Raw genomic sequence first — 27369 nt, 5'->3', positions numbered from 1 at the left:
CTGCCCCTGGGTTTCCGCTTCAGTCAATCGGGGCTGACCACACTTGACCCGCCCACCGAGGGGATTAATAGAGGGCTCAGCGATCCCGTGCCAGGCACTATTCTGAGAGCTCGGCCTTCATTAAATTATCCAATTAATCCCACCAGCGCCTTGTCAGGCAGGGTCTATTATTACCCCATGAAGAACCCAAGGAACCGACTGGAAGAACCACGGTCACACCGCTAGTTGGGTGTGGAGCCAGGATTGAACACGGCAGGTCCGACTCCAGGGTGCCCCCTCCCAGCCACAGGGCAGCCACAGGGCAGCCCCGCCACTCCAGGCAGCGGCCTTGCCGGCACAGAGCCATTCGGCACTGCCGCTACGGCTGCTGCAATTGGTTGTCTGGTGTGCCTGAGGCCCAAGTTGGCGGTGCCCATCCCATAGCCAGCTCCAACCATGAGCATGCGTACTGCCAGAGTGGCAGGCACCCTAGGATGTCGGCATGGAAACAATGGAACAGGAGGAGTCCCGTCCTCCTTTCCTGCCTCAGCCCACCTCGGCCACTCTGGACTGAAGTGCTGTCCCTTTGCCCCTTACTCTCCTTAGATTAGTCCCAATGCCTCTGAGCGCCTATCTCTGTCTGTCCCTCTATTCCTGTCTCTCTCACACATACAAGTATAAGAAAATGTCCTTTCTTAGCAGAGACCTGGAACAGCCCTCATCCAAACTACAAACTCCAGTCCATGCTGTGTCTTGTCCCTGGGGGCAGAGCCAAGGCAGTCCTCGCAGGAAGCTTCCAGATCGGAAGGCTGTCATCCTGCAGGCTCCGGGGAAGCGGAACCCACCTTGGTCCTGGGAAACTGGGAAGTGAGTTTCAGGAGACGCCAATTCCAGTAGGGCTGACTTACTTCCTTCCCAGCGGGGCTGACTGGTTCCCAGGATGAAATCTATGGTGGTTGGGATAAGATTTCTTAGGGTGCAGACCCTGATTTCTTAGGGTTCATTTATATGAGAGGAGCCCTTGAGCCTCAGCTCAGTCTTTACCTACTTTTAATTAACAAATAGTTCCAGAGCACCTACTATGTGCCAGGCTCGGTGCCAGGCCCTGGGGACCGGGTCCTGCACTCACAGAGCTGACAGTCAGTGAGGGAGGCAGCCATCAGCCACACAGTCAGGCTAATGAGTCCATAAATAAACATTGTGCCACAGCGGGCAGAGCAGCTCTGCCAACCCCGGGCACTGGGACCAGAGCGGATCCCGAATGCATCCATCAATGCCCTGAACCACAGGGATAATCAGGACAGGGCATAACAGTCAGTGCCTTGAGGCCCAGGCATCTGCCAGGCCAGGCTAGGAGAGCTTCTAGTCTCTGGAGGAGCTCAGGCAGCCGCTGCCCTCTGCCTTCTCATGGTTCCCAAACACACATCAGAGGGATCTGCGGGCCCTCCCAGGGCACCCAAATTCTCCATTTTCAGCCAGTGAAGCTGAGGCCCAGAGAGGGAAAGAGACTTTAGCAAGGAAGCAAAGCAACTCAGCGGCAGGGCTGGGGCCGAGGGCTGCAAACTCCCAGTCCAGTGCTCCTTCCATGGTATCCCAATGCTTCTCGACCTGCCTAAGTGACAATGCTGCTCGGTATAGGAGGGATTGGGGTCTAGGGAGCAGCAAGAGCCAGGTGGCTCATGGGCCACAGCATTGGCGCCTGGGCACTCAGGCCTGCGCCAAGGCAAAGAGCAGAGTTAAAAGTGCTGTCTATGGGAGGTCTAAGAGATAAGGAACTGCATGTGCCTGGCATCTACTAATAGCTGATAAGCATGAACCGTTACTGAGCAACAGGCTACTCTCTTCATCGTCGTCTTACAGATGGGGAAACTGAGGTTCAGAAAGGTTACTAGTATATGGCAAAAGGAATGGCAAACAGGCAGTACAGCTCCAACACCTATGCTCTTAACCTACGTATTCTGCCCCTGATTCATGTTCCCAAAATGTCTCTCCCCTTGCCATCTGCCTCTTCCTCGCAACTACAGGCAGTAAGGACAATCCCAGCCTGCTCCCGGGAACTGTAGCTCCCAGCCACAGCACAAGGAAGCCCATGTGTAGTGACAGCCAGGAGACCAAATGTCCTCCCCAGAGAGCTGCCCTTGAGAGCTGTCACTTCTGGCTTCTGCCTCCAGCCTGGGTGCAAGCTGCAGTCCCCTCAGCAGCCTCGGCCTGACCTTGGGCGGCCGCAGTGGTACAGGATGGCCAAGAGCCGTGACTGGCTCCAGTCCAAGCAGCCATATGCTGGCCTGAGATTTCAGGCTTTCGGGAGCAGTCCTCGACCCACTGTGCTTGTGCCAGCTCTGGGGACAGGCTGTGTCCTGGCTACCCGAGTTCCTGGGCAGCGTTCAGCACAGAGCAACTGGCTCAGACATGTAGAGGCCAGCCCTGTGACCTTGGCTGCTAGCTTTGGTTCATCCACTCACTCCTCCCAGGCCACCCTGGCTTGAACCGCTGGGCCTCTGCCCAGGCCACCAAATCAGGGGCCATAATGCTGCCATCATTACTGCCATAACTAAGGGAGTAAGCCAACGCACACACAGGCAGAATCAAGAGATGGAAGAGGTGAGGCTAATTCTTGGGGATATTGCTCAAGGTCCTGAACTCAGCCATTCCTGAAGGCTACCCTCCATCACCCCATCCATTCCATTTCCTGGCTGAAGCTAATTTGAGTTGGGCTCTTGTCACTCGCAACTGGAAGATTGCTGACCAGTTCTTAACCTAGTGACTGACATACAACAGGCACTCTGAAATGATCTGTCCATCAACCACTCAACGAACATTCCACAATGAGAGGGTGACCAGGTTTGCTCTTTAGGGAAAATCATCTTGGCTGCTGTTTAGGGAGGTGACTATACAGGGACAGGAGAAGGTACAGGGAGATCTACAAGGAGACATACATGGACAGAGATGAAGCCTGAAAGAGGGTAGCTGAGGGAAAGGGAGGAAGGGGAAGATCTCCAACTGTAAATTCACTGGGAAACCTTTGATGATCCCGTCTCCTCTTTGGTCTTGTTTTCTAAGCCGTCTCCTTTCCATCATTCTAGAATCCCTATCTTTTCTCCCTCTGTCAACAAAGTTTTACTGAAAGGTACTGCGGTCAGGCAGGGTGTGGGTCGGGTTGGAGGGTTGGATTTGATAAGCAGGGAATATAAGCAGCTAAGAACATGGGCTCTGGAGTCAGATACCTGGTTTGGATCATGGCCTACACCTCATGGTAAGAGGCCCCAGACAATCTACTGGACCTCTCTGTTCCTTTGTTTCCTCATCTATAAAATAATAATAGTGTTGGGCAGATTACATATTATCGCAGAAGGAAAAGGCACATTCGATAAATATTAGGTGCCATTATTACTATTACTATCATTTGTAGTAGAAAATCAAGAAAGAGGGAATTGAACACACAGAAGAGAAATGATTTTTTTAAAAATTAATAGAACATTTCCCTGAACTAAGGGAAGACTTGAGTATTCAGAATGAAAGAGCTGAAGTTAGTACCAGGAAAAATTACCAAAAGAGAGCAAACCACTAGAAATAATCTAACGAAATTTCTAAATTCCAAAGATTGGAAAGAGAACTCTGCTCGTTTCCTTAAAGAAATCTGAGGTTCGGGAAGATTATGTGGCAAAAGCAACAGCACTTGTTCCAACACAGGATGCTGGGATGACAGAGCGCCTGGATCCGCTCCCCAGGAAAAGAGCAAACACTTTCAGACCTACAAACACTGAGAAAGTATGCTCCCCACAGACCCCTTCTGGAAAAATCACTCAAGAACGCACTCCAGACAAAAATGAATCCATGTCAAGAAGTCAAGAGTGAGATGGTGAAGTATGTTAGAGACCAAGAAGCAATGAGGCCAGAAACATTTACTCAGTTAAGTACTAATAACATAATTGAGAAGTTAGATGCAATTTAAGCAAATTAGTCTTAAAACATAATAGAATTAATGTTTAAAAACACTAACAATCAGAAACTGAAATTCTAGATGGCTTCAGCAATAGTGTGGAGGCATGAAGAAAAGCAAAGGAAATTATGGGCCAGCCCACATGCTCATTATGGGTAGTCGGAGGTGAGGACAAACTATTGTAGATCTGGTGTCATTCCTAATATTGAAATGTGTCTGTGAAAAACTAAGGGTAAAACTAAGGGTAAAAATCTAAGGGAAAAACTAAGGGTAAAACCACTGGCAGATGAGCGTTAGGTGTATAACTTCAGAGGAAATTTTGCAGAGTAGTGGAGATCGGTCTTGGGACATTGACTACTATTAACCCATATTATGAAGATATAGTAATTGAGTCTCAACCCGATGTAGTATTAGACAGATTACTGAGGAAGACAAGAGCATTAAGAAATCCACCCACCTATGTCTAGAAATTTGGTCTATAAGAGAGAAAAGGAAAGATGACTCAAAATAAGTTTGGGAAAATTATTTAACCATTTAAGGGGAAATTAAGAGAAAAGGAAAGATGGCTCAAAATAAGTTTAGGAAAATTATTTAACCATTTAAGGGGAAATTTTAACGAGAGTTCCATCTGACACCAGGTATATTAAATTAACTGTAAATAAGTTGAACATATGAATATACTTGAATAAAATACAGAAGAATATTCATTATAATCTTGGAGTGTGAAAGGCCTTAGAAAATATAGTCCTTCTACTCCCCCCCCCCAATCAAAAGATTTGATTACAAACTATGTTAATTTCTGAGTGATTAAGGATACTATAAAGTTCAAAGACAAATGGCAAACTGGAAAAGATATTTGTAACCTATAGAATAAGTAAACAATTAATATTCTAATCATATAAATAAGACAAAAGCCCCAGTAGAAAACTGGCAACTGATATGAACTGACAAAGAAAAAGAAATATAAGTGACTAATAAGTGTAAAGAGCTCAACCTTACTAATAACCCAACAACTGAAAATTAAAATAAAATGTATTTTTTTACTTCTCATACCAACAAAGAATTGAAAGAGCTGTAACACCTAGGATTAGGTAGGGCACAGGAAAATAGGCACTCTCACTCAATGCTAATAGGAATGTAGAGTAGTTAAATAAATTATGGTCCATTGGCTACTAAGAATAAAGAGAGAGAACTTCAGGTACAGATGTAAAAGATTTATACACCGAGTGGCAGGTTATTATGATCTCTGAATACATAATAATCTGGCCACTCAGTGTATATCCTATATAATAAAAGGCTAATATGCAAATTGTCCCCTTGACCAGGAGTTCAACCAGCAGGCAGGCCAGCCAACCGCCCATGTCCCCTCCCGCTGGCCAAGCTGGCTGGACCCCACCCATGCACAAATTCATGCACCAAGCTTCTAATGTATACACACACACACACACACACACACACACACACACACTGAGTGATATATTATTATGTGTTCAAAGAACATAATAATCTGGCCACTCAGTGTGTGTTATATTGAGTTTTAAAAAATGAGTTACAGAAACTTTAGTATGATGACATTATCTAGTAAGATAAAACATAGTCTATGTATACATATGTGCATGGAATAATATTTGGAGAGACCACAACAAGCTTATAGCAGAGCTGAGGAATGGGAATTTTCTTTATTTTATCTAGTTTAGGAATGTTTCAGATTTTTTTTGTACAAGTATATATCAAAGAACACGTATAAGGCTAAATAAATAAATATTTTCATTTGTAAAATAGATTTAAACATTTTAATTTCCTCAAATAAGTTTAACAGAAATATACAAGACCTATAAGAAAAAAAATTTCTTTTCAAAAGTTTACTTGGGAAATAATAAATGAGGAGACCTAGTCCTATTCCTGGATGGAAAGACAGTATTCTATAGACCTCAATACTCCTCTTTTTTATATTATATTTTTAACATAAGCCTAATAAAAATTTCAATGAGATTTTTGGGGAGGACAGAGAGGAAGTAGGAACTGAATAAAATTATACTAAATTTCACTTAAAAGGATAAATATGTGAGAATAAAATGTTTTCTTAATTTTTAAAAAGAGTAATGAAAAGGATGCTTATGCTAACATAATGTAAAAAGCATTGGAACAAATAACTGAGAAAAATAAAAGGTATTCTACCTCATATTATATACCAAAGTAAATTCCAAATAGACTAAAATGTTGAAAGTTGAAAAACAGCCTAACAGACGTGGCTCAGTGGTTGAGAGTTGACCGAGGAACCAGGAGGTCATGGTTTGATTCCAGATTGAGCACATGCCCGTGTTTTAGGCTCGATCCCCAGTTGGGGGCACACAGGAGGCAGCTGATCAATGACACTCTCTCATCAGTGATGTTTCTATTTCTCTCTCCCTCTCCCTTCCTCTCTGAAATAATTTTTTTTAAAAAGTTGAAAAATAAAACCATTAAGTTCAAGGGAGGTGACTACCACAACACCAAGAGAAAAAATAGTTTTTAAAATGAACATATATGTTATTAATCACCAAGAAATGTAGGATGGGTCTAATTTAAGAAATGGGAAAATAGTAAGTGTTAGAGAGAATGTGGAGAAATCGGGATCCTCATACACTGATATACTGATAGTGGGAATATAAATCATGCAGCCACTTCATAAAACACTCTAATAGTTCCTCAAAAAGTTAAATAATTGGACCCAGAAATTCCACTCCTACGTATATATCCCAGAGAAATGGAAACACAAGTCCACACTAAAACTTTCACACAGACGATTATAGCAGCATTGTGAAAGCAACCCAAATGTTCATCAAGTGATAAATGGATAAACAAAATGTGGAAGATCCACATAATGGAATAATATTCAGCCACAAAAAGGAATGGCATGCATGCTACAACATGGATGAACCTTGAAAACATTATGTGAAGTGAGAGAAGCCAGTCACAAAAGACCAAATACTATGATTCTATTTCTATGAAATGTCCAAATCAATAAAGACAGGAATAGATTAGTGGTTTATGGCTGGAGGAGATGAGAGAATTGGTACTCTCTCATTATTGGTGTTTCAATTTCTCTAGATAAAGGTTGATAGCTAAAGGGCATGGTTTCTTTGGGAGATAATGAAAATATTGTAAAAATTGATTGTGGTAATGGTACTAAAAACCCACTGAATTGTATACTTTGAGGAGATAAATTGTTTATGTGAATAATTTCTTTTTTTTTTTAATGTATTTTATTGATTTTTCACAGAGAGGAAGGGAGAGGGATAGAGAGCTAGAAACATTGATGAGAAAGAAACATCGATCAGCTGCCTCATGCACACTCCCCACTTGGGATGTGCCCGCAACCAAGGTACATGCCCTTGACCGGAATCAAACCTAGGACCCTTCAGTCCGTAGACCAACACACTCTATCCACTGAGCCAAACCGGTTTTGGCTGTGAATAATTTCTTGATAAAGCAACTATCAAAGCAAAGCAGAGATATGATTACCTATAAATAAAAAACATTTGTAATGTCTAAAAATGATTTTTTTTAAAAAAAGACTAACACAAATGTCTTTATTAGATCAAGAACTCCTGATTAAACTATAAACCACCCAATAAAAAAATGAGCAAAAAAAATACCTTGAATGCATGTTCACAAAACATAAGCAACAAAAGGGCATATAAATATTCAACATCTCTAGTAATCCAAAAATAAACCTACTAAAAGAAATGTAACAATGCACAGTGCTGTGAGGGGACGGGGGAATGGGCCTTCTCTTACCCAGATTGTTTCAGTTTGCTCCGGACTAAAGGGTTTCCCTAAAAGCAGAACTTTCCATGGTAAAAAGGCAAAGTTCTGGGCAAAGCAGGGTAAGCCTACAGCATTGGTTATATAGCATAACCGATCTGGAGGGTCACTGGCAATGGATATCAAGAACCTCTTTTACAAATACACACTCTTTGACATGGAAATTCTACTACCAGGAATTTATTCTAACAACATGTTCATTCATTCATCAGATATTTGTGCAGGGTCAATCATTTTCACTAGATGCTGGACATACCAATATATACCCACAAGGATTTGAGAAATATCAAGTTTTAGTAAAAATGAAAAAATAGAAACAACCTAAATGTTAAACTTATGGGAATTATTTAAATAAAGCCGGTTTCATCTCCACCAGGGGTGGGGAAGGTCTGACCCATGGGCCGTATGAGGCCCGTGAAATCATTTCATCTGGCCCTGCCAAGGCATTAGGGATGTGTTAATTAAATTTTTGACCAAATATAGCAGGCTAATTTTTAAGTTGATAATTTTGTCTGGCCCGGGAAGGATGCTATAAATATCCAAATGGCCCTTGGCAGAAAAAATGGTGCCCCACCCCTGATCTACATAATGAAATATTCTGCATAATAACTAAAAATTATGCTGGAGAGGAACATTTATTGACATGGAAACATGGATACACTACATTGTTAAATGGGGGGAAAACACGTTTGAAAATTGTGTGCCCTGCTAACTACAACTTGCAAATAAGATATATGTGTGTATAAACAATTGCCTGACGAGGATACACCCAAAAAGGTTAACAGTGGCTATCTCTGGGTATTTAAAGGGTGAACTTCATTTCCTTCTCCTGGTTCATCTGTATTAAATGTTTTCTTCATGATAAACGTAACTTTTGCAACAACACAACAACAGAAATGCCAACTGCGTTAAAAGCAAACACCTGCATGCCCCCTGCGGGAGGCCGCAAGGAAGGGGCTGCAGAGAGGTGAGCACATGTTCATGCCTGGCTTGGTGATGACAGCCACCGTTACTGAGTACCTTCTGCATGCCAGGCACTGCGCACACCCAACCCTTTAACCTCACAAGAAGCCAGTGAGATAGGGGCCCTCATCTCATCGGACCGATGCTAGGTGGTCCACCGGCAATTCCACAGCTGGTGAGAGGCACAGCTGGCACCTGAACCCTGGCCTGCCTGCTTCTACACCCAGGCCCCTGCCTCTACCTTAGCTGCCCCTGCTTGTTCCTAGGGCAAGGCAGAAAAGAGGTCCCAGGCCACTAGGCCCGCTGTCCTGCAGACCAGTTGTATGCCCCGGCCTTGTTCTCTCTCCCTGCAGACAGTCCAGGGGGCGACAGGAGGACGAGTCAGCAAGGAGAGGGACACCAATAGAGGGAAGGCGTGGCGCTGGAAGGCCAGCTGACTGAGGTCAGGGCTGAGGGCAGACTAGAGGGGGACTCCTCGCCTGCCGGGCGACTCTCAGGAAGCCCAACCACATCCGGCCCCAGGAATTCCCAGGCCCTGTGCTCGCCCAGAGGCAGCGAGAGCAAACCTCACGGGGCCTGGAGCCGCCCTGCTGAAACAGCAGGAGGAAGACAGCCTGCCATCTGGGGCCTTCTCCCGGGACTCTGTGGCTGCTGGCCAGTCCTTTCCCCTCTCCCGGCCTCCAGAGCCTCCCCTTGTGTATGAGAAGGGGACGTGAGGGCTGATGCTCCAGGACCCTCCCAGATCCAAGTCCTTCCTCACAAAGGGCCTGGCAGGAAGAGGAAGGGGGTGAGGTCCCACCCAGCTCCCGAAGGAGCCCCCTCCTCTTCCCCTCAGCTCTGATCCCATTGCTATTTTTAGAGCAGACCACAGGGAGTCCTGCCAGGCTCCAACCTCCAGGTGAAATACAGCAGCCTCATTCATCCCACTCCAGCATGGACACGCCAGGAATTGAGAGACAACTCAGCCTCCTAGGCAGCCGCTGCCCACGCCTTTAGCCGGGCCATCTCTCACTATTTCCTTTACAGCCCCAAGTGGTGACTTACTTTTCCTAATGACAACACAGCAGAGTGAGCATCTCTAAGACAACCTGAGTCCTTCCCTCCTCCCATCCCGGCAAACTTCAAAAGTCCCTAAAGCGGAGCGCTGGCCTACAGGGTAGGGGGCTGGGTCCTCGTTCCAGCTCTAGCACCAACCAAGTGCCCTTGGCCAGGTTCTTGCCTCTCTTGGTCTTAGTTTCTACAAATCAGTTTGTTAATCAATTGATCTCCGTGGGGGTAGCTTTTCAGTTCCACATTCAAAGACATATAGTTCTATCAAATTTCTAGTCACTCATAAAATAAGTATTATATTCCCAGTTGTGGTTTTGTGTTGAAGAGAGGGTGAATAAATTTGCCCAAAGTCACACAGCGAGTTACCAGAAAATCAGGATTTGTACCAAGATCTTCAGAATCCTATGCTGGCTTACTCTGAGGGCAATGGGCTAGGCGAGAGGGAAAGAGAACCACAGGGACAGTTTTGATCAGGGCTTCTTTCTCTCTGAGGATATGGAATCCATGACCCGGAAGTGAACCTGGACAGGATGCTTAATAAACCAAGTGGGGACCCAGGCTGTGGTCTTGCAAAGCTGAGGTGAAACAGAAAAAACTCACAGTCAAGGGAGTCAGGACACCTGAATTCTAATCCTAGCTCTGTCACTAATTTGTCCCATGACCTTGGCCAGGCCACTTCCTGTTTGTGAGCCTCAGTTTCCTCATCTAAATTCTAGAACATGAGAGGTTTGAATTGTGTGACCCAATTCAATTCTACAACATCTACAAAGGGCCAGGCAAGGCAGTAACAGAAAAATAAATAAGATATAGCCTCCCCTGGCTTCCCAGGACCCACAGCCTCACGGGTGAAACACATCTGCCTACCACACGGTGCTGAGAATGAACCAGATACTATGGAAGTGCAGAGGGGGAAGAAGCCACGACCTGTGATGCAAGTCTGAGAAAGATGTCTCCGGGAGGTGCCAAGCCCTGAAGGTAGGGAAATGTATCCAGCAGAGACAACAAGGAAGGCAGGCGACATCAGGCAGAATAAGCAGTCTAAACATGAATGTGCGTGGAGACTCGGAGAAGGGGAAATAGTCCAGTGTGTCCAGGGTGCGAGCACAAAGCAGGAGCACAGTACGACCAGGGAGAACCTTGAGAACCAAGCTGAGACCTGAGCTTGTTTCTGAAGACAAGGGCCTCCCACACTGGCCTTGAAGCAGGACTGTGGCTGCTCAGCCTCCCCTTCACCTTCAACTTGGATGGTCCAAGATTGCTGGAAAGCAGTACAGACAGAGCAATCAAAAGCAGGCGCTCTGGAGTTGGGCCACCCAAGTGCCAATCCCAGCAGCCCACTAGCTGTGTGATCTTGGGCAAGGTTCTTAACTTCTCTAAGATAGCGCCTTCATGTATCAGCTGGGCATGATGAGGGTAAAGGTGTAAGAGGGATAATGAACCGCATGAGGCTGAAATGAGGACTGAAGAGACAAACGTAGGTCCAAAGCTTGGCCCTGGGCCAGATGCGCAGTACACATGCTCACCACATTACCTGGTGTTATTGTTCTACCCTTAAACCAAAGATCTGGGAACAATTCGGAGGATGCTGGCCCTATTCAGAGAAAGGCTTGAGGGGAGATAAGGTCAAGACAGGATAGACGGTCAGGTCGTGCTGTCTTCATTGAGAGCTAAAAAAGGAATGACAAGATGGCTGAGTCCAAGGGTGAGACTGTAAGAAGGCCATCTACCCACAGGCAGAGAAGCAGCAAGAAGGTGGGTGGGGAGCCAGAGAGTCTGCTTCTTTGGGGGGATAACTAAAATCCCACCCAGTTGATTCCAAGTTACTTAGAGTTGAGATCTGAAACCAGCCAATTAGCAAGGTCTGGGCCCAGAACCCGGAACAGTCTCTCCCCGCCATCCACGGGGCACAGGTCAAAGGCCTCCTTCCCGACTCTTGCTCAGTGCACCGGCCTGAAGCTGAAGCCATCTTTCCTGCCTTTGGCCCACGTGCCATTGCTGCCCGCTACTCCAAGGCTGTGCCTGCTGGTCCTCTTGAATGCCAGACTCAAAAGGCGAAGGGAGTCACACCACAGTCCCAGTGCCAAGCCCGCACTCAACCCCCAGCCTGTCTTGAGGAGCTCCATCATGTCTTTCATATCAGACTTTTCCAATCTTGTGTGAAGCTATTGATCCTTTCCACCCGGGCCACCCCTCGGGAATAGGAACGCTGGAAGTTCACTCTACGTGGTGTAGAGAATATTGTAGCTCACTTATTTCTCCTAAAGCTTTAGGACAAATAAAAGCTTAAAAGGCCACAGCTTCTACCTGCGGGAGAGCCCCCTCCTGCCTCTTCCTGGAGGAGATGACTGATTTCTCTCACTCTCATTCCAAAAAGACAATTTTTTTAAAATTTTTTTTACATTGGAAAGAGCAATGGATTAACTTCAAAGGCCTTGGCTTGAGAACTAGCTAGGCCACTTACCAGCTGTGTGACCTTAGATAAATCATTTAACATATCTGAATCCTAGTCCCCTTTCACCTGAGAGCTGGGAGGCCAGGGGGGGATAATGCCCAGGGTCCCAGATTACCATCCAAAGCCCATGCCCTCACTGTGGGGAGCCCTCCCACGCCGTGAAACTGCCTGCACCTCACTTGACAGAACCCTCATGGTAACGTGTGTGAAAATGAAGACTCTGGTGGCAGACTATATGAAAAAAAAACAAAACAACAACAACAAAACTTTAAAGCAAAGAATAAAAATACTAGATATAAATAATTGTCCTCATTATTCCCATCAGGTCCCAACTCCCAAAGGGCCAAAAGACGGAGGGCCAGCAGAGTCCCGGGCATGACTGCGTCCAGAACAGAGGAGAGATTCAAAAGGCCCAGAGCCCGAGACACACGAAGCAGGATCAGAGGGCACAGAGGGTATACTGGGAACTGAAGGATCACTTTGTATTCAAATCACACAGATGGCCTTTGCGACTATACAGGCTTGTGCTCCCATCCTCCCAGCTCCCAGGCCCTGAGACACCAAACCAAGACAATCGGCCCATCAGGAAAGAGACCATTGTGTGGGCTTCTGGGGTGATTTATGGGGAGGGAGGGGCTCGGCTGTGTTTCCCGTGATTATGACTCCCAAATGCAATTTTGATAGCTTGTCCGTCTTCCCGGACTGCTGGGACGGATGGGGGTGGGTGCTGAAGAGCGGTGGCCACCGGTCACATTGCATCTTCTTAAGCTCCCGGAGTCAAGTTGACGATGTCCTCGGTTTGAGAGGCAGAGCAGCCATGGCGCTCTGACCACAGTCCATCTGGGGTCCTTCAGGAGCTGATGTCTGTCTGCTGGCGGGACCAAGGACAAGCCGGGGGGAGAAGCTCTGTCCCAGGGCTGGGTGCTGCGTTTGGATGCACCGTTTCCCTGTGCCCAGACTCCTGTCTTCTGCGCCTGTCCGGTGGACAGAGGTAGGCCCCAGGTCCCAGAGAGGCAAGCTTGCCACCTTCCCAGACAGGCGAATCTCCTGTGCCCCACATTCCCCGTAATGTCATTTTGTAAGGGAATCAAATGAAATCAAAGCGCAGCTGCAGAACTGTCTGTGCAGACCCAGCTGCGCAGCCTCTCAGCATTAACCCCGCGGCTGAGTCCTGGCTGACAGGCAGTGTGCATCCCCCGTCCCACTCCAGCCCCTGTCTATTCCCTGCTGGGTGGGGGGGACCGGCTTGGTCATGAGCAGATACATGCCATCTCCTGTTAGACTGCTAAGGCCACATGTCCGATCTTTCCCAGACTGGGAGGGGGTGAGGGAAGAATTCTCATCGGGGCCACCCTTCTTGGGGTTCCAGTGGCCACCCCAGTGGAGCAAACTCACCAGGGCACAGGCCCCTCTCTACAGACATGCAAGAGGTCTTACAGGACACGACACAGACTATCCAGGCCATGGAGCTTCTGGCCTCTCTGACCCCTTTCCAGGCAAGTGAGCCTGACCTACACACCTCCCTCATGCATGAGCTATGGCACTTACACCTGCAGCCTTGGGCTGTCCTCGTCCCAGGCCTCGGCAGTTAGGAAAGGGTGTGAGAGCTGCCCAGCCCTGGGCTCCAGTGGGGGTGCAGCCAGCAGGGAGCAGGCTGAGCTCCAGGCACTGTCCCCTGGCTAGGCCTTTCTTTAGCCCTGAGGCAGGACAGCTTCCTGCAGAGTGCCGAGCCACACCTTGCCCAGGGCCCTGACCTTAGGAGCGCTGCAGAAAACAAACCAAATCCATTTCCAGAAGTTTGTGTCCCAGCTTCCCATCAGACTGGTCATCAGAGGATGGAGGGTTCATCAGAGGATGGAGGGACGGCACAGGTAAGCCCTGGGGGCCGTGAACTTCCCACCTTGGCCAGAAAAAAAGCACCTACTGCTCTCAACTCCCAGAGACATTCCCATAACTCAGCGCTGGTCCCTACCCAGGCCTGGCCAGGACGGGGTTTGAGAAGAAGGCCCCAATCCTCTCTTGCATCCACTGAGAGAGCAAGGCACAGTGGGGGGTGGGGGAGAGGTGAAGAAGTAGGAAAATTGTCTGTGCTCATTCCAGAGCCTCTACCACATCCCCACCTCCCCAGCCACCATCTAGGACAGGCCACCACCACCCCTAACCTGGAAGTCTAAGGGGACCCTAACTGATCTCCTCAGAGCTGAGACTGATCTTCTAGAAACGTGCCTGAAACTCTAGGACTCTCTTTCTCAAAAGCCTTCACGGGCTTCCCACTGGATCTAGACCAAAATCAATAAAATATGAACCACCACAGCCCTGTGTAATATGGCCCCCACTTGCCTTCTCTGCCTCTTCACTGAGCTCCAGCCACAGGGGCCTGGCCCCGGTCCTCCTGAACACCAAGCTTCCCGTTTCAGGTATCTACCCACCCCGCCCTGTAGGCCTGGAATACTCTTTCCAAAGTCCTTGAGTAACTAAGTCCATTTTCCGGCCCGCAGGACCCAGCTTAAGAGTTATGATCTCCCCACCACACACCACACACCACACACCACACACACACACACACACACACACACACACACGATCTAAATAACATTCTCTCTTACAGGAATCTGTTTTTTTACTTCCTAGATTATCACAGTTTGTAATCACATGAGTGTGTGTGTGTGTGTGTGTGTGTGTGTGTATGTTCATTTATTTAGTGTGACTCCCCTACTAGGACTGAAATCTTGATCAGAGCAGAGACCATGTCCATCTCCTTCTCCGCAGTATCCCCAGGTCCTAGCACAGAGCCTGGCATAAAGTAGATGCCCCCAAAATATCTGCTGAATGAAGGAATGAATGAGTGGGTACATAGGAATGAATGGGTGACGATGTCTTCCGGCAGGGGCGGGTCATGGCATTGTTCTCCGCCAGGGCTGACCTCCCAGCCTCTCCTGCTGCCCCCAAGGCAGGCGCTGGAACCACCAGAAGCCCAGATGCTAGTTCATCTCCTTCTTCCTTGTGGGAAGTAAGTTTCTGAGTCTTCTCCATTAGGACTTCCTGATGCCAGTCTGCAGGCGCCCTGGGGGCCTCTCACACCACGGCAGTCCTTCTGGTGCCAGTTCACACACATCCCTTCAGATGACCCTAGGCCCACCATCTTGGTCCTCAGTTTTGGGTCCAGTTGAGGTGAGGTTACTGTGTGGTAGGGGATGCCCAAGAAAGGGTTAAGTTGCCAGAAGCAGAGTCCGGCCCTTGGGTTTGCTCAGCCAATCAGAGTCTGTCCTGATGAGGTAAAGCTTCTATCCTGGGTGGCATTGGTTGAGCTGGCCAGCCCCATCTCCTGCTGGAGGGAGCCGTAAGGGTGGAGTTTCTGTGGAACCAGACAGAACTGGAATTAGCTTGCTGTAGACTCAGGCCTGGGCTGCCTGACTCCAGAACCTGCCCCTGCTCCTTTCTAAGATGCTGAGACAGACCCTGGCATCTCCAGGGCCCTGACTAGCTTCCCAGGGGAGATCACAAGGTGGCACATCTCAGCATCACATCTGGAAAAAGTCACACAGCCAGAACGGACCCAGCAGGCCTCAGTTTCCCTGCCTGAGCCCTGGCATACAGCAGCTGGTACAGGAAGTGACGTGGAGCGGTCGCCACAGGCGCTCAGAGCAGCAGCATTCAGCTTCAATAAACAAAGCCACTAGAGGAATCTTCCTATACGGACATGACTTTATTAATCATCATAATTCACAGAGTTCTTCTCGCGTGCAGCTTTGCTAAGCACATGGCATGGGCCTAATCCTCACGAGAACCCTATTAATCCATCTACTTTGCTGATGAAAAAGCCGAGTCTCAGAGTGGCTCAGGGTCTCGCCTGAGGCTGCAGAGTGGGAAAGTTTGCATCTCCCTGCTATACTATTTTTGAATGACCTATTGGCATATCTGTCTCCACCGCTGGACTGTGATCACCCCAGGAAAGAGCGTGACAGATTCATCCGTGCATTGCCCCCATCATGCTCAGGGCATGCCCTGAGAACAGGGTCGAACAGGCTGTACCGCACCCCCTTCTCATCCCTGATGGCTCAGTCAAAAGCCTACCCTCCTTGGACGCTTCCCAATGCCCAGCCCAAAGCTGGGCACACGGTGGGCTCAGCGGTGGTTCACGGAACCGACGGCAAATGGGCAGCCACGACCCCACTAGATGGCTCTTAGGCTCCACCAGGCACCGCCTTTAATGCTCAGCTTGCCACTCTGGTCCCTGTCATGTCTGTCTAATTAAAGGAAAAGTCCATAGGACAGGAATCCGGTCTGGTACATCTCCATGACCCCAAAGGGCCTAAACAAGTGTCTGGCACAGCGCGGGCACTTATTATGTATATTTGATTGAACAACCAAAGCCATGTGTATCTGTCTGCCCTGCTCGCTTAGAGCCTCCGTGGCCACAGGGAAGAAAGACCACCTCTGAGTTCTTCTAGATGCGATGCATGGCAGCACACCCTGCGCAGGCAGTTTGGTGAAAGTTATCCCAGGCAGGAGAAAGGAGGGTTCCCTCCAGGGATAGATAATGAAGCCAGAGAGGGCGCAGATAATGAGGAAGAAGGGCGTGGAGAGCAGAAGACAGAGGCTGGGAGAGCGGAGGGCGTGGACCATTTATTTCTACATAAAGATGGAGAGCATGCAGGCCAGCCCCAGCGGCCTCCTGCCTCCTGTGGTCAGCTAATGGTGAGCAAGAAAAAGGCAATGGATTCCCCAGAGAAGAAGTGCAGTCCAGCCGAAACCGGTTTGGCTCAGTGGTAGAGCGTCGGTCTGCGGACTGAAAGGTCCCAGGTTCGATTCCGGTCAGGGCCATGTACGTTGGTTGCGGGCACATCCCCGGTAGGGGGTGTGCAAGAGGCAGCTGGTCGGTGTTTCTCTCTCATCGACGTTTCTAGCTCTCTATCTCTCTCCCTTCCTCTCTGTAAAAAATCAATAAAATATATTTAAAAAAAAAAAAAAGAAAAGAAAGAAATGCAGTCCACCTGCTGCTGGCCTCATTGTGTCCACCCTCCTGCAGCTGGAACCCCCACTCTGCAGTCCGCAGGCCACAGGCACCTCCAAGACAGCGCCGAAAGCCTGTGCCTGCCCCTTCCCACCTTCAAGAGAGAAACAGACCTGGCCCCTCAGACAGCAGACTTCACCGGCAGTCAAGTAATGCAGCATCTTTAGGGTATAATCCCCTACTGGAGACCGGATGATCCCAGGTCCTCGGCACTCATGAGTGACCAGAATCGCAAAGCATGAAGAGCTGGGAAGAGCCACCAGACCGATGCACCGACGAAACCCCTGAGGCCACGCGAGAGGTGGTTGCCAGAGGACACACCGCAGGCAGTGCCTCTCTATCCTCCTTTGACTCCATCTTGCAAATTGGGGGAAAACTTTGCAGTCTTTGAAAGGTGTCAGCAAATACTAGTGAAAGGAATGAGGTTGAGAAGGGGCAGCATAGGAGTTTGGGGAGTTGTTTTGATAACCCCTCTTTCCCCAGAGAGGCCTTTGAGTCGGGGGTGGGGGTGGGGGGGGGCAGGCACAGAAGCGGGAGGCGGGTGGCTTGGGCAGTGGCTTCCATTATGCAGCAGAAGGCGGAGCACTTGTAAAGACATTAAGAAAGTCCAAGCAAGAGGTCCATGTCTGAGCCCTGCTTGGCCCTCCCTCTTCTCTCTCCCCTGGAGGACAGCAACCCTCATGGGAAGGCTGTGGCCCAGCCTTTGGCAAGAGTTCATAGTCACCTGAGGCTGCCAGGATCTGATGGAGCTGAGCACAGGGGGACAGCCTCCTGGGCCTACCTTTAAGGTTCCTAAAGCCCTCCCACAGCTACATGGGGCTGGAGAAAACCATATTGACCAAACTTTCCTCAGGGAGCATTCTGTGAGTGACCAGAGGAGTGAGTTGCTAAGACGCATTAGTGTGTTGGTGGGAGTAGGCAGAATTAGGCAGCAAGATCCCCAAGGGGCCAGTCGAATAAGATGACTACACAAGTGTCTTCTAAGGAGGGTGGGCCAAGTGGGGTGCGCAAGGCTGGGGTGGGCCCAGGTCTCAGGGGAAAAGGCAGTTCTGAGACCATCCCCGCGGTTAGCCTCTCCTTCTTTACCTTTCTCCTTCCAAGCATACAACTTGTCCATCAGACACATGTTTAAGGAGTTTTGATTTAAAGAGGAGACCAACTGTTCTGCCCAGGATGCTCTATATCTTGGTGTGGCCCAGAAGCCAAGCCTCAAAGCCTGGGGCCTTCCAGGCTCAGTCAGCCAAGCCCGCAGCCCTGCAGGGACCACAGTGTGTCTCAGAAACGCAAGCTACTTTAGTCTCCAGACTCCCTAAGGTACTCAGAAGGCTGTTGCGAATGCACTCCAAGTCCAGGAACCCTGAAGCTGGGCAGAAAGAACTCCTTCCCCCGAACCAGAAGGAGCTAAGCCCAAGACATAGAAACCAGGAGGACCTGAGTTTGGCCATGCAACATCCCAGGGGCTGCCCCAGTGAGTAGGGAGTGGCCTGGCTTCTGACTATAACCAACCAAGGATCAAGAGCTCAAGGCAGGCGGCAGCCTCCAGCCTCCGCGGGTCTCTGTTCAGTAAGAGAATCTGACAGCGGGAACCACCAGCCAGCCAGCACGCAACAAGCGGCCCTGATGGAGGTGGGGGCAGTGCACTGAGTGCTACTGAGTGCCTACTGCATACCAGGCAGTGTGCTGTGAACTGTATAGGCAACATCTCCTTTAATTCCCACAACGACCCTTTGAGGGAGGAACTGGTGTCTCCTGATGAGGAGAGCAAAGCTCTCAGTATAGTGACTTGCTCAAGGTCACACCACCAGTCAGCAGCAGGTTGCCACACCCAAGTCCATGCTCTTCCCACAGTCCTCCCTCATCCAAGTTATTCTTCCCTCCCGCCCCCCCTGGCTAGTGTGAAACAAGATAATGGTCAGGTCTGAGGTTGTATAGTTCTCAGGCGCTCCCCCGGGCTGCACACCACTGCCCAGACCCTTCTCCCCGACCTGCTGCCCTCAGCAGACGCCACTGCCCCCACCAGATGCCTGCTGCCCAGGGCACCATGAGCTTAACCGCTTCAGGAAGAAACAAGGCCAGGGAGTTGGCAGACAGCTCCCCTCCATTATCCTCTCCTCCCCCACCGTGGCTCCTGCAGCCAACAAGACCAAATCCCCAAACGGCCAACCCTTTAGCAAGAGAAGTGCCCGAGCGACCCACAAATGGGGACATACAGCCATGCCTTGTGGCTGGCCTCTGGTGACAAAGGTTCAGCTCCCATCATGCCCCTCCACAGGCACGGGACCAGCTGAGGGGCCTGCTCCGAGCAGTCTCAGATGCAGTCTCTCATCTCCCCGGATGCTCCAGTTGGCCGCCCCCACCCCTAACCCCGCCCCCGCCCCAGCCCCAGCAAACTCCACTTGGCTCCAGTGGGCTGTGACCTGCTCAAACTAGAATAGCATCTGCCGCAAACATCCCCTCCCAAGAGTGTCTGCCTTGGGCCAGTGTTAAACACCAGCGTGCTGCGCCTGACACAGCTCGCTGATGGCAGAGGGGCGCCACATGCCTGGCAGCAGCAGGGAGGCCAGTCCAAATTAGACCCTGCCATGGGCAAACCAAAGCACAGAGCCGAGCATGGATGGGTCGTGCTCAGTTTGGCTCTGCCACTCTGCCCGAGCAACGTGAAACCCAGTCAGTAATCCAGTGAGGTGCCAAGGGGCAGAGACATGCAAGCACAGGCCTCCCTGCCAGGAGCTCGCGGTCCAGATGCAAGTCCTGAGCTGAGACTGGTCCCAAGCTCCATTCGGAGGCTCCGGCATCCGGGCCCCTGCGGGGAAGCCAGGCAGCTGGGGCTGCAGCCACAGGCGACACCCTTACCTTGCTCTGCGGGGGCGAGGCCGCCAGCTGTTGCTGCTTGGCGATGTTCTCTGACAGGCACCAGCACACTCTCTTCTTCTGCTCCTGTGAGTGCGCCTCCAAAGTGAATAAGCACTCTGCCTTCTGACGTCAGGGAAAACAGAGAGAGGGATGGTCAGGGCTGCTCCCTGGTTCTGGGGGCTCCCGGGCCCGAGCCCATCCCTGGGCTCCGGAGGGCGAGGCTGCAGCAGGGCGGGGAGTGCCCACTAAAAGCCACAAATGCACATGAATCCCCGGTGGCATCGAGGCAACCAGAGGAGGGAGCAGGGCAGCTGGCTCCGGGGCCTGCTGGCGAGCCTTGTGCCCACAAGTCGGGGGAAGGGAGGGAGGCAGTGGCTCCCGACACAGTGGAGGCCTGTGGAGAGCCACAGAACAGAGGTGGTGAGGTCACCGCCGGGGACAGGCAGCACAAAGCAGCAGCTGGGAGAGCACGTGGGGCACCCAGAGGGCCACGGTCTTTGCCCTTCTGATGCTCTGTGGAGCCAGGACCCCCCTCCCACCCAGGGCACACTTGTCTAATCGCCAAGCCACGGTTAGATGGGTGATTGGATGGCACACCAACAGAAGCCTTTGGTAAGCACCGTCTGTGGCCTCTACCCCCACTGCTGCGTGGCCTTGAGCTGGGTCTGATCCATGACTGCTCAGCTCCCCGGCTAGCACTGCTGTCACGCAAATCCCGCTTGGCTATGTAACCTCGTTCCGTGCTGCAGTCTTATCTCCCCAACTGGACTAGAAACTCCTTCTTGGAAGGCCTTTCTCATCTGGACCTTGGCAAGCAATGCTCCGGTAAGCTCTGGCTCCCTGGAGGGACTTCCGGGAGGAGGTCAAAGCCAGGGCAGCCAGGCCGAGCACCAACGGGCTGCCGAGACTCAGGGAGTGAGCACCAACGAGACTCAGAATATGCTGGGCGGGGAGGGGCGGTGCAGCATGCCCAGGGCTCTCAGCCACTGCAGCACACCCCGGCCAGGGCATTAGGAGCTTTCTGACTCCGATGGAATTTGATTATAACCTCCCGGGGCTGCGAGGAGATGGACTCAGCCAGGGAGCCAAGAGCGCACGCTGGACGGCTTGAAACAGAGAAGACAGCGTTTGTGTGCAGCCCTTCCTTGTTGTGCGGTGGGACAGGCCTGGTCTAAAGGCCAGCTTTGCCACTTTCCAGCCGATGACCTCAGGAAAGTCTGCAAAATGGTAACAACAAAGCCCACGTCTCGGGGTTCCTGGGAGGCAAGCGAAGAGGGTCATCTCAGGCCTCAATAAACAGCAGCTATCGCTGTTGTCACTCACTCCTTCTTTTAATACAGATTTGTTGAGCACTTGCTAAGTGTCGGAGATTATACTAGGCCCTGGGGGTAAAGGAGAAAAAGGAGAAATAGAGCTCTTGCCCTGAGGTTGGGGGGTTAGGGAGGGGCAGACAATAAACAAATAAACAGTATATTTACAAATTCTGACAAGGTTACAAAGGGAGAGGGCCTACTTGAGCCCTCGGACCAGAGAAGGCCTCCCTGAAGGGGCAGCAGTCCAGCGAGGCTGGAGCAATAAGGAGCCAGCAACGAAAGTGCTTGGGAGAAAGTGTTCTAAACAGAAGGAACAGCCAACGCAAAGGCTCCGAGCTGGGCCGCATTATCGAACAGCCTCGAGGAACATTTTCCGCCCTGCCAGCCAACGCAACCCTGGGGAATGCCACCCTCCAGGGTGAGGACACCTCCCGTGGTAAGTGTCTGGGTTCAGCAATTACTCTCCAGCTCAAAAGTGCTCAGAAGCAGATCTTCCTAGAAGCATCAGAGGAGAAAGAGAAGAAAGCCCTGCCCCCGGGGCTTCTGGGAACTGGGTGGATGGGTGAGGCAATGCTATCACTTAACCACAGGTTCCCTCCATTTCCCAGAACCCCCTGCCCTCTACAGGGTAGGGCGCACCCAGCAAATGACCCCAAGGTCCCGCGTGGAGAAGTCAGGTGGAGCGGGAGGGGTCTGCGCCCAGTCCCGCTGTGTTCCCCTACAAGGGGAGGGCTGAGGCAGGGAAAAGGCCATCACTCCACGAAGCTGGCCCTGGCAGGGGGCTCCTGGGTTCTGCCTCTACCTTGCTGTTTGGATTTCAGCAAATCCTTTAATCTCCCCGAGTCCCTCTTTCAGCTCTGAAGCAGAAATTCTGTCCTAATCATAATTCCTTTTATCTCATTACCAATTTTAAAAAGCACTTGACCATCCACGCTCTCCAGAAAAGTATCTACTCTGAAGGCCCTCACTCTAGGCCTGGCCCAGTGGCTAGTGGTCTTAGACGGGTACACATTATTAGGAAGGCCTTAGCTCCTCAGGCTCCTCTGGAGGTGCTGCCTAAGGCTTTGAGGCTGGCCTGGCTGAGAGTGACAGCACGGAGCCAGGGAGGCTGAATTAAATCGGGGGCCCCAGGGCTGCCCCCACAGGATGTGAACCTGTTTGATCTAACCCATCAGTTACAAGCTGATACATACACTGCCCTCAGTCCCAGGCTCCAGGGTCAAAGGTGTAAGCGACCCTGCAGGCATTCTCACATAACTCACAGGGGCGCCTCTTGACTTCAGGGAGGTCAGCCTAGCAGCACCGGGCCCAGCCCAAAGCCAACCAGAAAGCCAGCACCTCTGGCCTCTTTAAAACCCCCGTCTTTCCTCACAGCCTGGTTCCTAAGTTACTATCTTTGTAAAAACGAAAACCTCTTCTCCTATTTACTATTGTTCACTTGCTTTGACAAACGTTCTCTCTTTTAATTCAGTTCTCCCCATGACCCTATCCCCGTGGTCGGCAAACTGCGGCTCGAGAGCCACAATGTGCTCTTTGGCCCCTTTAGAGTGGCTCTTCCACAAAATATCAAGGCCTGGGCGAGTTTATTTTGAAGAAGTAGCGTTAGAAGAAGTTTAAGTTTAAAAACTTTGGCTCTCAAAAGAAACGTCACTCGTTGCACTATTGATATTTGGCTCTGCTGACTAATGAGTTTGCTGATCACTGCCCTATCCCATATCGAGGAAGGGAAGGCACAACTGCTACCTCTGAGAAAACAGAGGCTCAGAGAGGACAAGTTGGCTGCTCCAGGAGCTCTCAGGAGAGGAGGCATTCAAAGCCTTTCTTCGCCTCCCCCCGAGCCTGTGACCTTGCCACATTTGTGTAACTGCGTATGTACGTTCATTACAAAGAACATGAAATATTCCTCTTAACTTTTAAAAGGTCAATGACTCTAATGGAGAGGAAATGAACATAAAAAGCTCCCCTCCTGCTAGGAAGCTGACAAAGTAACAGCCACCATTTATTGAGCACTTACTGTGTGCCAGCCTCTGAACTAAGTGCCTTGGACACAGTATCTTATTGCTTCTCATTTAATCGTTACAAAAACCTTGCAAAGTAGGCCTCATCAGCCTTGTTTCAGACATAAGTGTGTACCCTGCCCAGATCACTCAGGTAGGAAATGCAAGAGCCAAGATTTAAACCCCCGTCTTCTTAACCCCAAGTGCAGACTGAAATTAATGGAGCCAGTATCATATTCTACGTTGGTCCCTAGCCAACGTGACCTCTGACCCAATGCCCCAGATGCTCTGAAGCCAGTGGGCTGCATCTGTTCCATGGGCTTGCAAATGCTGAGAGACATTGGTCCAGGAGACTAGAGACCCCATAGCCAACGACCAACGACTGCTTAGGGCGGTGGTCAGCAAACTGCTGCTCTCGAGACACATGCGGCTCTTTGGCTCCTTGAGTGTGGCTCTTCCACAAAATGCCAAGGCCTGGACGAGTCTATTTTGAAGAAGTGGCATTAGAAGAAGTTTAAGTTTTAAAAATTTGGCTCTCAGAAGAAATTTCAATCGTTGTACTGTTGACATTTGGCTCTGATGACTAATGAGTTTGCCGACCACTTGGCTTAGGGGAAACCCACCCAGGGCCTACTGCTGGGGCACAGTCAGAGCAGCTGCCACCCAGGCAATGGGGATTTTCTCAGGGCAATGGAAAACCCTCCCCAAACCCCGACTCTCTGGCCCTGGTTTCTTCTCTGGGGGCCACCTGCCGTTAGGCAATGGAAAGGAACCACTTGCCACAGGTTCCAGCTGAGATGTGAGTTCTGGGTTCTGTGTGGGATCCAGAACCACCGTGTCAAGCCTGTCCCAAGGAACAGAGCCAGCAGCCCTCTCGTCTTCCTGCATCATGGACATGCCTCTCCTACACGGCAGCCCATTAAGAGAAAAGAGAGGCTTCTGTCTGGCATGGGGTCGGATCACCTGGCACTTTACTGAAATAAAAGGCCCCAGATCAATACCCCTTCATCAGTCTTTGGAGCCTAGGGGGGTCACAGTTCCCAGGAAACGACTGAGCAGAAATGCTTTTCTCTGGGAAAAACAAACCCAGCTTGGCAGGAAGCCCTCTTGGCACTAAAGAACGAGGACTTCATTCCAGACCCTGCCGAAGGGGATGGGGATCCAGCGGGGTGAGCATGGAGGGGCCGATGCTCTGGCTCTTCCCAGCGTGGCTCACAGCATCTAAGCTGCTCACTGTGCTCTGAGCTGATCACCCGCTACCTCGGAAGCGCCTCCGCCAGCTCCTCTCAGGGCCTGGGGGATGTGCTGACACAGGGGAGGATGGCCAATGCCTTCTGGCCTCGGGTTGCCATTCTAGGCAGCCAGCACCCCCAGCTCAGTTCTGACGGTGTGCAATTCTCTGCTCTCCCCTGAATCTAACATCAAAGCACCTTCTCCCCAGAGGTCTGTTCACCGGAGGGGACCCTCTCCAAGGCCTGCACCTCTTATCTTAGCCAGGAACTGAAGGAATGATTTTCAATCACAAATGACACACACTCCTCAGAGGGGCGGCCTCCTCTCGGCCAGCGGTAGACCATGCCCCACCCACAGGGTGTGGCCAGTGTAGACTTTCCCAGGTTCCCAGGACTGCTGGGTGGGACAGACCAAAGCAGAAGCAGGGGGCAGGAATGGGTGTAATAAACCCTTGCTTGGGACAGAGAGTGCCCCTGCTCACATTAGCAGAGACACAGGTTGTGAATAAAAAATTGGCTGAAAATGGAAAAGAATTTGGCTCAGTAGTAGCTCTCAGCTTTTTTTCACCACCAAGAACCTTTTATGAAAGCCCTGGTTTGATGCTATTTTATCTCCCAAACCGTATTAAGCAATAAGCTGTTTGCCCAGTTTTGCTCAGCAAAGGCATTGCACTGCCCATCTGAGCCTCTGTTCAGACTGCGATAACCAGGACTACCAATCACGCTGAGCCCAAGACACACAGACACATGGTGTGTTCTTCAGCCTGTGTTATCTGGCTTGGGTAAAGGTACACATGCCAGACCTGCCCAGGACCACGTGCCTGAGGTGGGACGGAGGGGGCACCAGAACCCTGGACTAGAACCTATCCCAGGAGCTCCTCTCAAACACCAGGTCACGGACCTCTCCTCAAAGGCAGAGAGAAGGACTCACCTCTGCCAGGTACAGCACGCAGAATTTCAGGTCTTCCGAAGGCCCTTTGGGAACAAGAAGAGAGACTTGCGTTAGCATTGGCTCCTGCCTCAGCAGTTTGTTCGGGCGCAGCCTCACCCAGAGGGCTGTGTGGTACTTCCCGGAGAAAGGGAAAGCAGCAGGCCCAGGAGACAGGGAGATCTCTGGAGCCAATGCCATTGAGGAGCTAGCAGGCTGAGACACAGCTGCACGGCCTCCGCCTGCAGGTCAGCCTGACTGGAGGAATGCTGGGATCGCACCCCCACGAGGCAGCCGGGAGCCCGCTTTGGGCATCCAGCAGCCAGGCTCGGGGAGCTGTCATCCATCCCAGGAGGCCTCTTCCTTTCCATGCCGCTGGGAGAGAGGGAGGGAGGGAGGGAGGGAGGGAGGGAGGGAGGGAGGGAGGGAGGGAGCCCTGATAAGAAATCTGTCATGTTTAGGGACCCCATCATTTCCAAGCTACTGCCAGCTCTTTGTGTTGCTGAGGGTGGGAAACAAAAGGAGCTGGTTTCTTTTGTTTCAAACACACTGGGATGTTTCCTTGACTTTCCAGAGCAGACCTTAGTGCCAAGGGAGAGACAAAGAGGCCTAAGTAAAATAAATAAATAAATAAATAAATAAATAAATAAATAACAGAAATTTGGGTTGAGAAGCTGGCACTGAGAGAGGAGAAGGCTCCAGAGAGCAGGGAGGGGAACACCCAGGATTTGGGAGCCTCAGGGACACCGAAGGCCAAGGTTGGGGGGAATGCAGCCTAGGACACGTCCCCGGGGGTGAGGGACAGCTGATGATGGCCTCAACCACATTTCCGTGCTGTGACGCCCCACCACCGCCCTCCCACGTGACCCCAGCCCTTCACCGAAGTCTACTCTGCCTCATACCCTTGTGCTGGCGGCACTTGGAGGGAAAGACAGAATGGGGGCAGTGCTCAGCATGGCTCAGCGCCTCCTAAAAGGATGTTTCGCCTCCAGAGCCAAGGGTGCCAGCAAGGAGCTGCAGCTGTGGGAGAGCAGGCTGCAAGGTGGCTGACCCAGAAGGAACCACAGCCCCACCAGAAACCCTTCTGAACTCTGGACTCTCCAGAGTGTGGGAAGGGGGTGAGCATAAAGGAAAAGGACAGGGGCATTTGGGTTTCTATGCTCCACATGCTTTCGCCATGCTGAAATGTAACAAAGGGCCATTTGGTTCCTGGGTGAGCCTTGGTTCCCACTAACGAAGGTGTGGGTATGTTAGGAGGATCTCCAGACAGGGGCTGAGCAGGGTCCCTCGAGGCTTTCCCACCCAGCTCTGATCCCCCCCCCCCCCCCACTGTCATTTCCCGAAGTTCTCTCAGGCCTGGACTGGGATCCCAAACTCGGCCACTCGCCAAGGCATGTCCACCCTGCGAGACAAGCCAAGAGGGTCACTGTGTCCATTTTCCAGAGGCAAACAGAGGCCCAGGGAGGGGGCACAACTTGTACACGGCATACAGTAAGAAAGTGAGAGCTGAGATCTGAACCCAGGACTGCCTGCCTCCAAAGCCTGTGTCCTGACCACTGTGTCACACTTCTGCCCCTGCACCAGGCTACTTCTCTGTTATTCCACAGGCCGTGTGTTCCCGAGATGGCAATGCCCCCTTCCTCCACTCGCCCTGGCAGCCAGCGCTGAGGTGGACTCTGAGGGTGTGCTCAGAAGATGTCACCGACTACATTTCTCTCCGAACATTCCCGTGGCTGGCTCCCCAGGGTGGGTGCAGAGCCCAAGGATCAGCTAGGCATTTCCAGGCCATCCTGAGCGAGCAGGGCAGGCCAGGAAGACACACTGTGGGCGGGATGCTGGCC

At 50.9% G+C, this 27369-nt stretch overlaps 1 protein-coding gene across 6 annotated transcripts in view; it reads right to left on the bottom strand.

The window, feature by feature from the left end:
* RGS3 (regulator of G protein signaling 3) overlaps nucleotides 1-27369 on the bottom strand; it is a 110733-nt gene that overhangs the window by 33045 nt on the left and 50319 nt on the right. For 4 of the 6 annotated variants that reach the window (XM_084899924.1, XM_084899927.1, XM_084899926.1 and 1 more), the window contains 2 exons: nucleotides 25532-25575; nucleotides 20059-20181 (listed from right to left, as the gene is read on the bottom strand). In XM_084899924.1, coding sequence (XP_084756050.1) covers nucleotides 20059-20181; nucleotides 25532-25575 — 167 coding nt within the window. Of the gene's footprint in view, nucleotides 1-5553; nucleotides 15547-20058; nucleotides 20182-25531; nucleotides 25576-27369 lie in introns of those variants that run through there. The other 2 variants (XM_084899928.1, XM_084899933.1) reach the window with 1 other exon arrangement.

The sequence above is a fragment of the Pipistrellus hanaki genome (assembly GCF_964339955.1).
Source record: "Pipistrellus hanaki genome assembly, chromosome: 11".
Classification (NCBI taxonomy): Eukaryota; Metazoa; Chordata; class Mammalia; order Chiroptera; family Vespertilionidae; genus Pipistrellus; species Pipistrellus hanaki.
The sequence above is the reverse complement of the archived record's forward strand: the minus strand, read 5'-3'. Positions and strand labels throughout refer to the sequence as shown.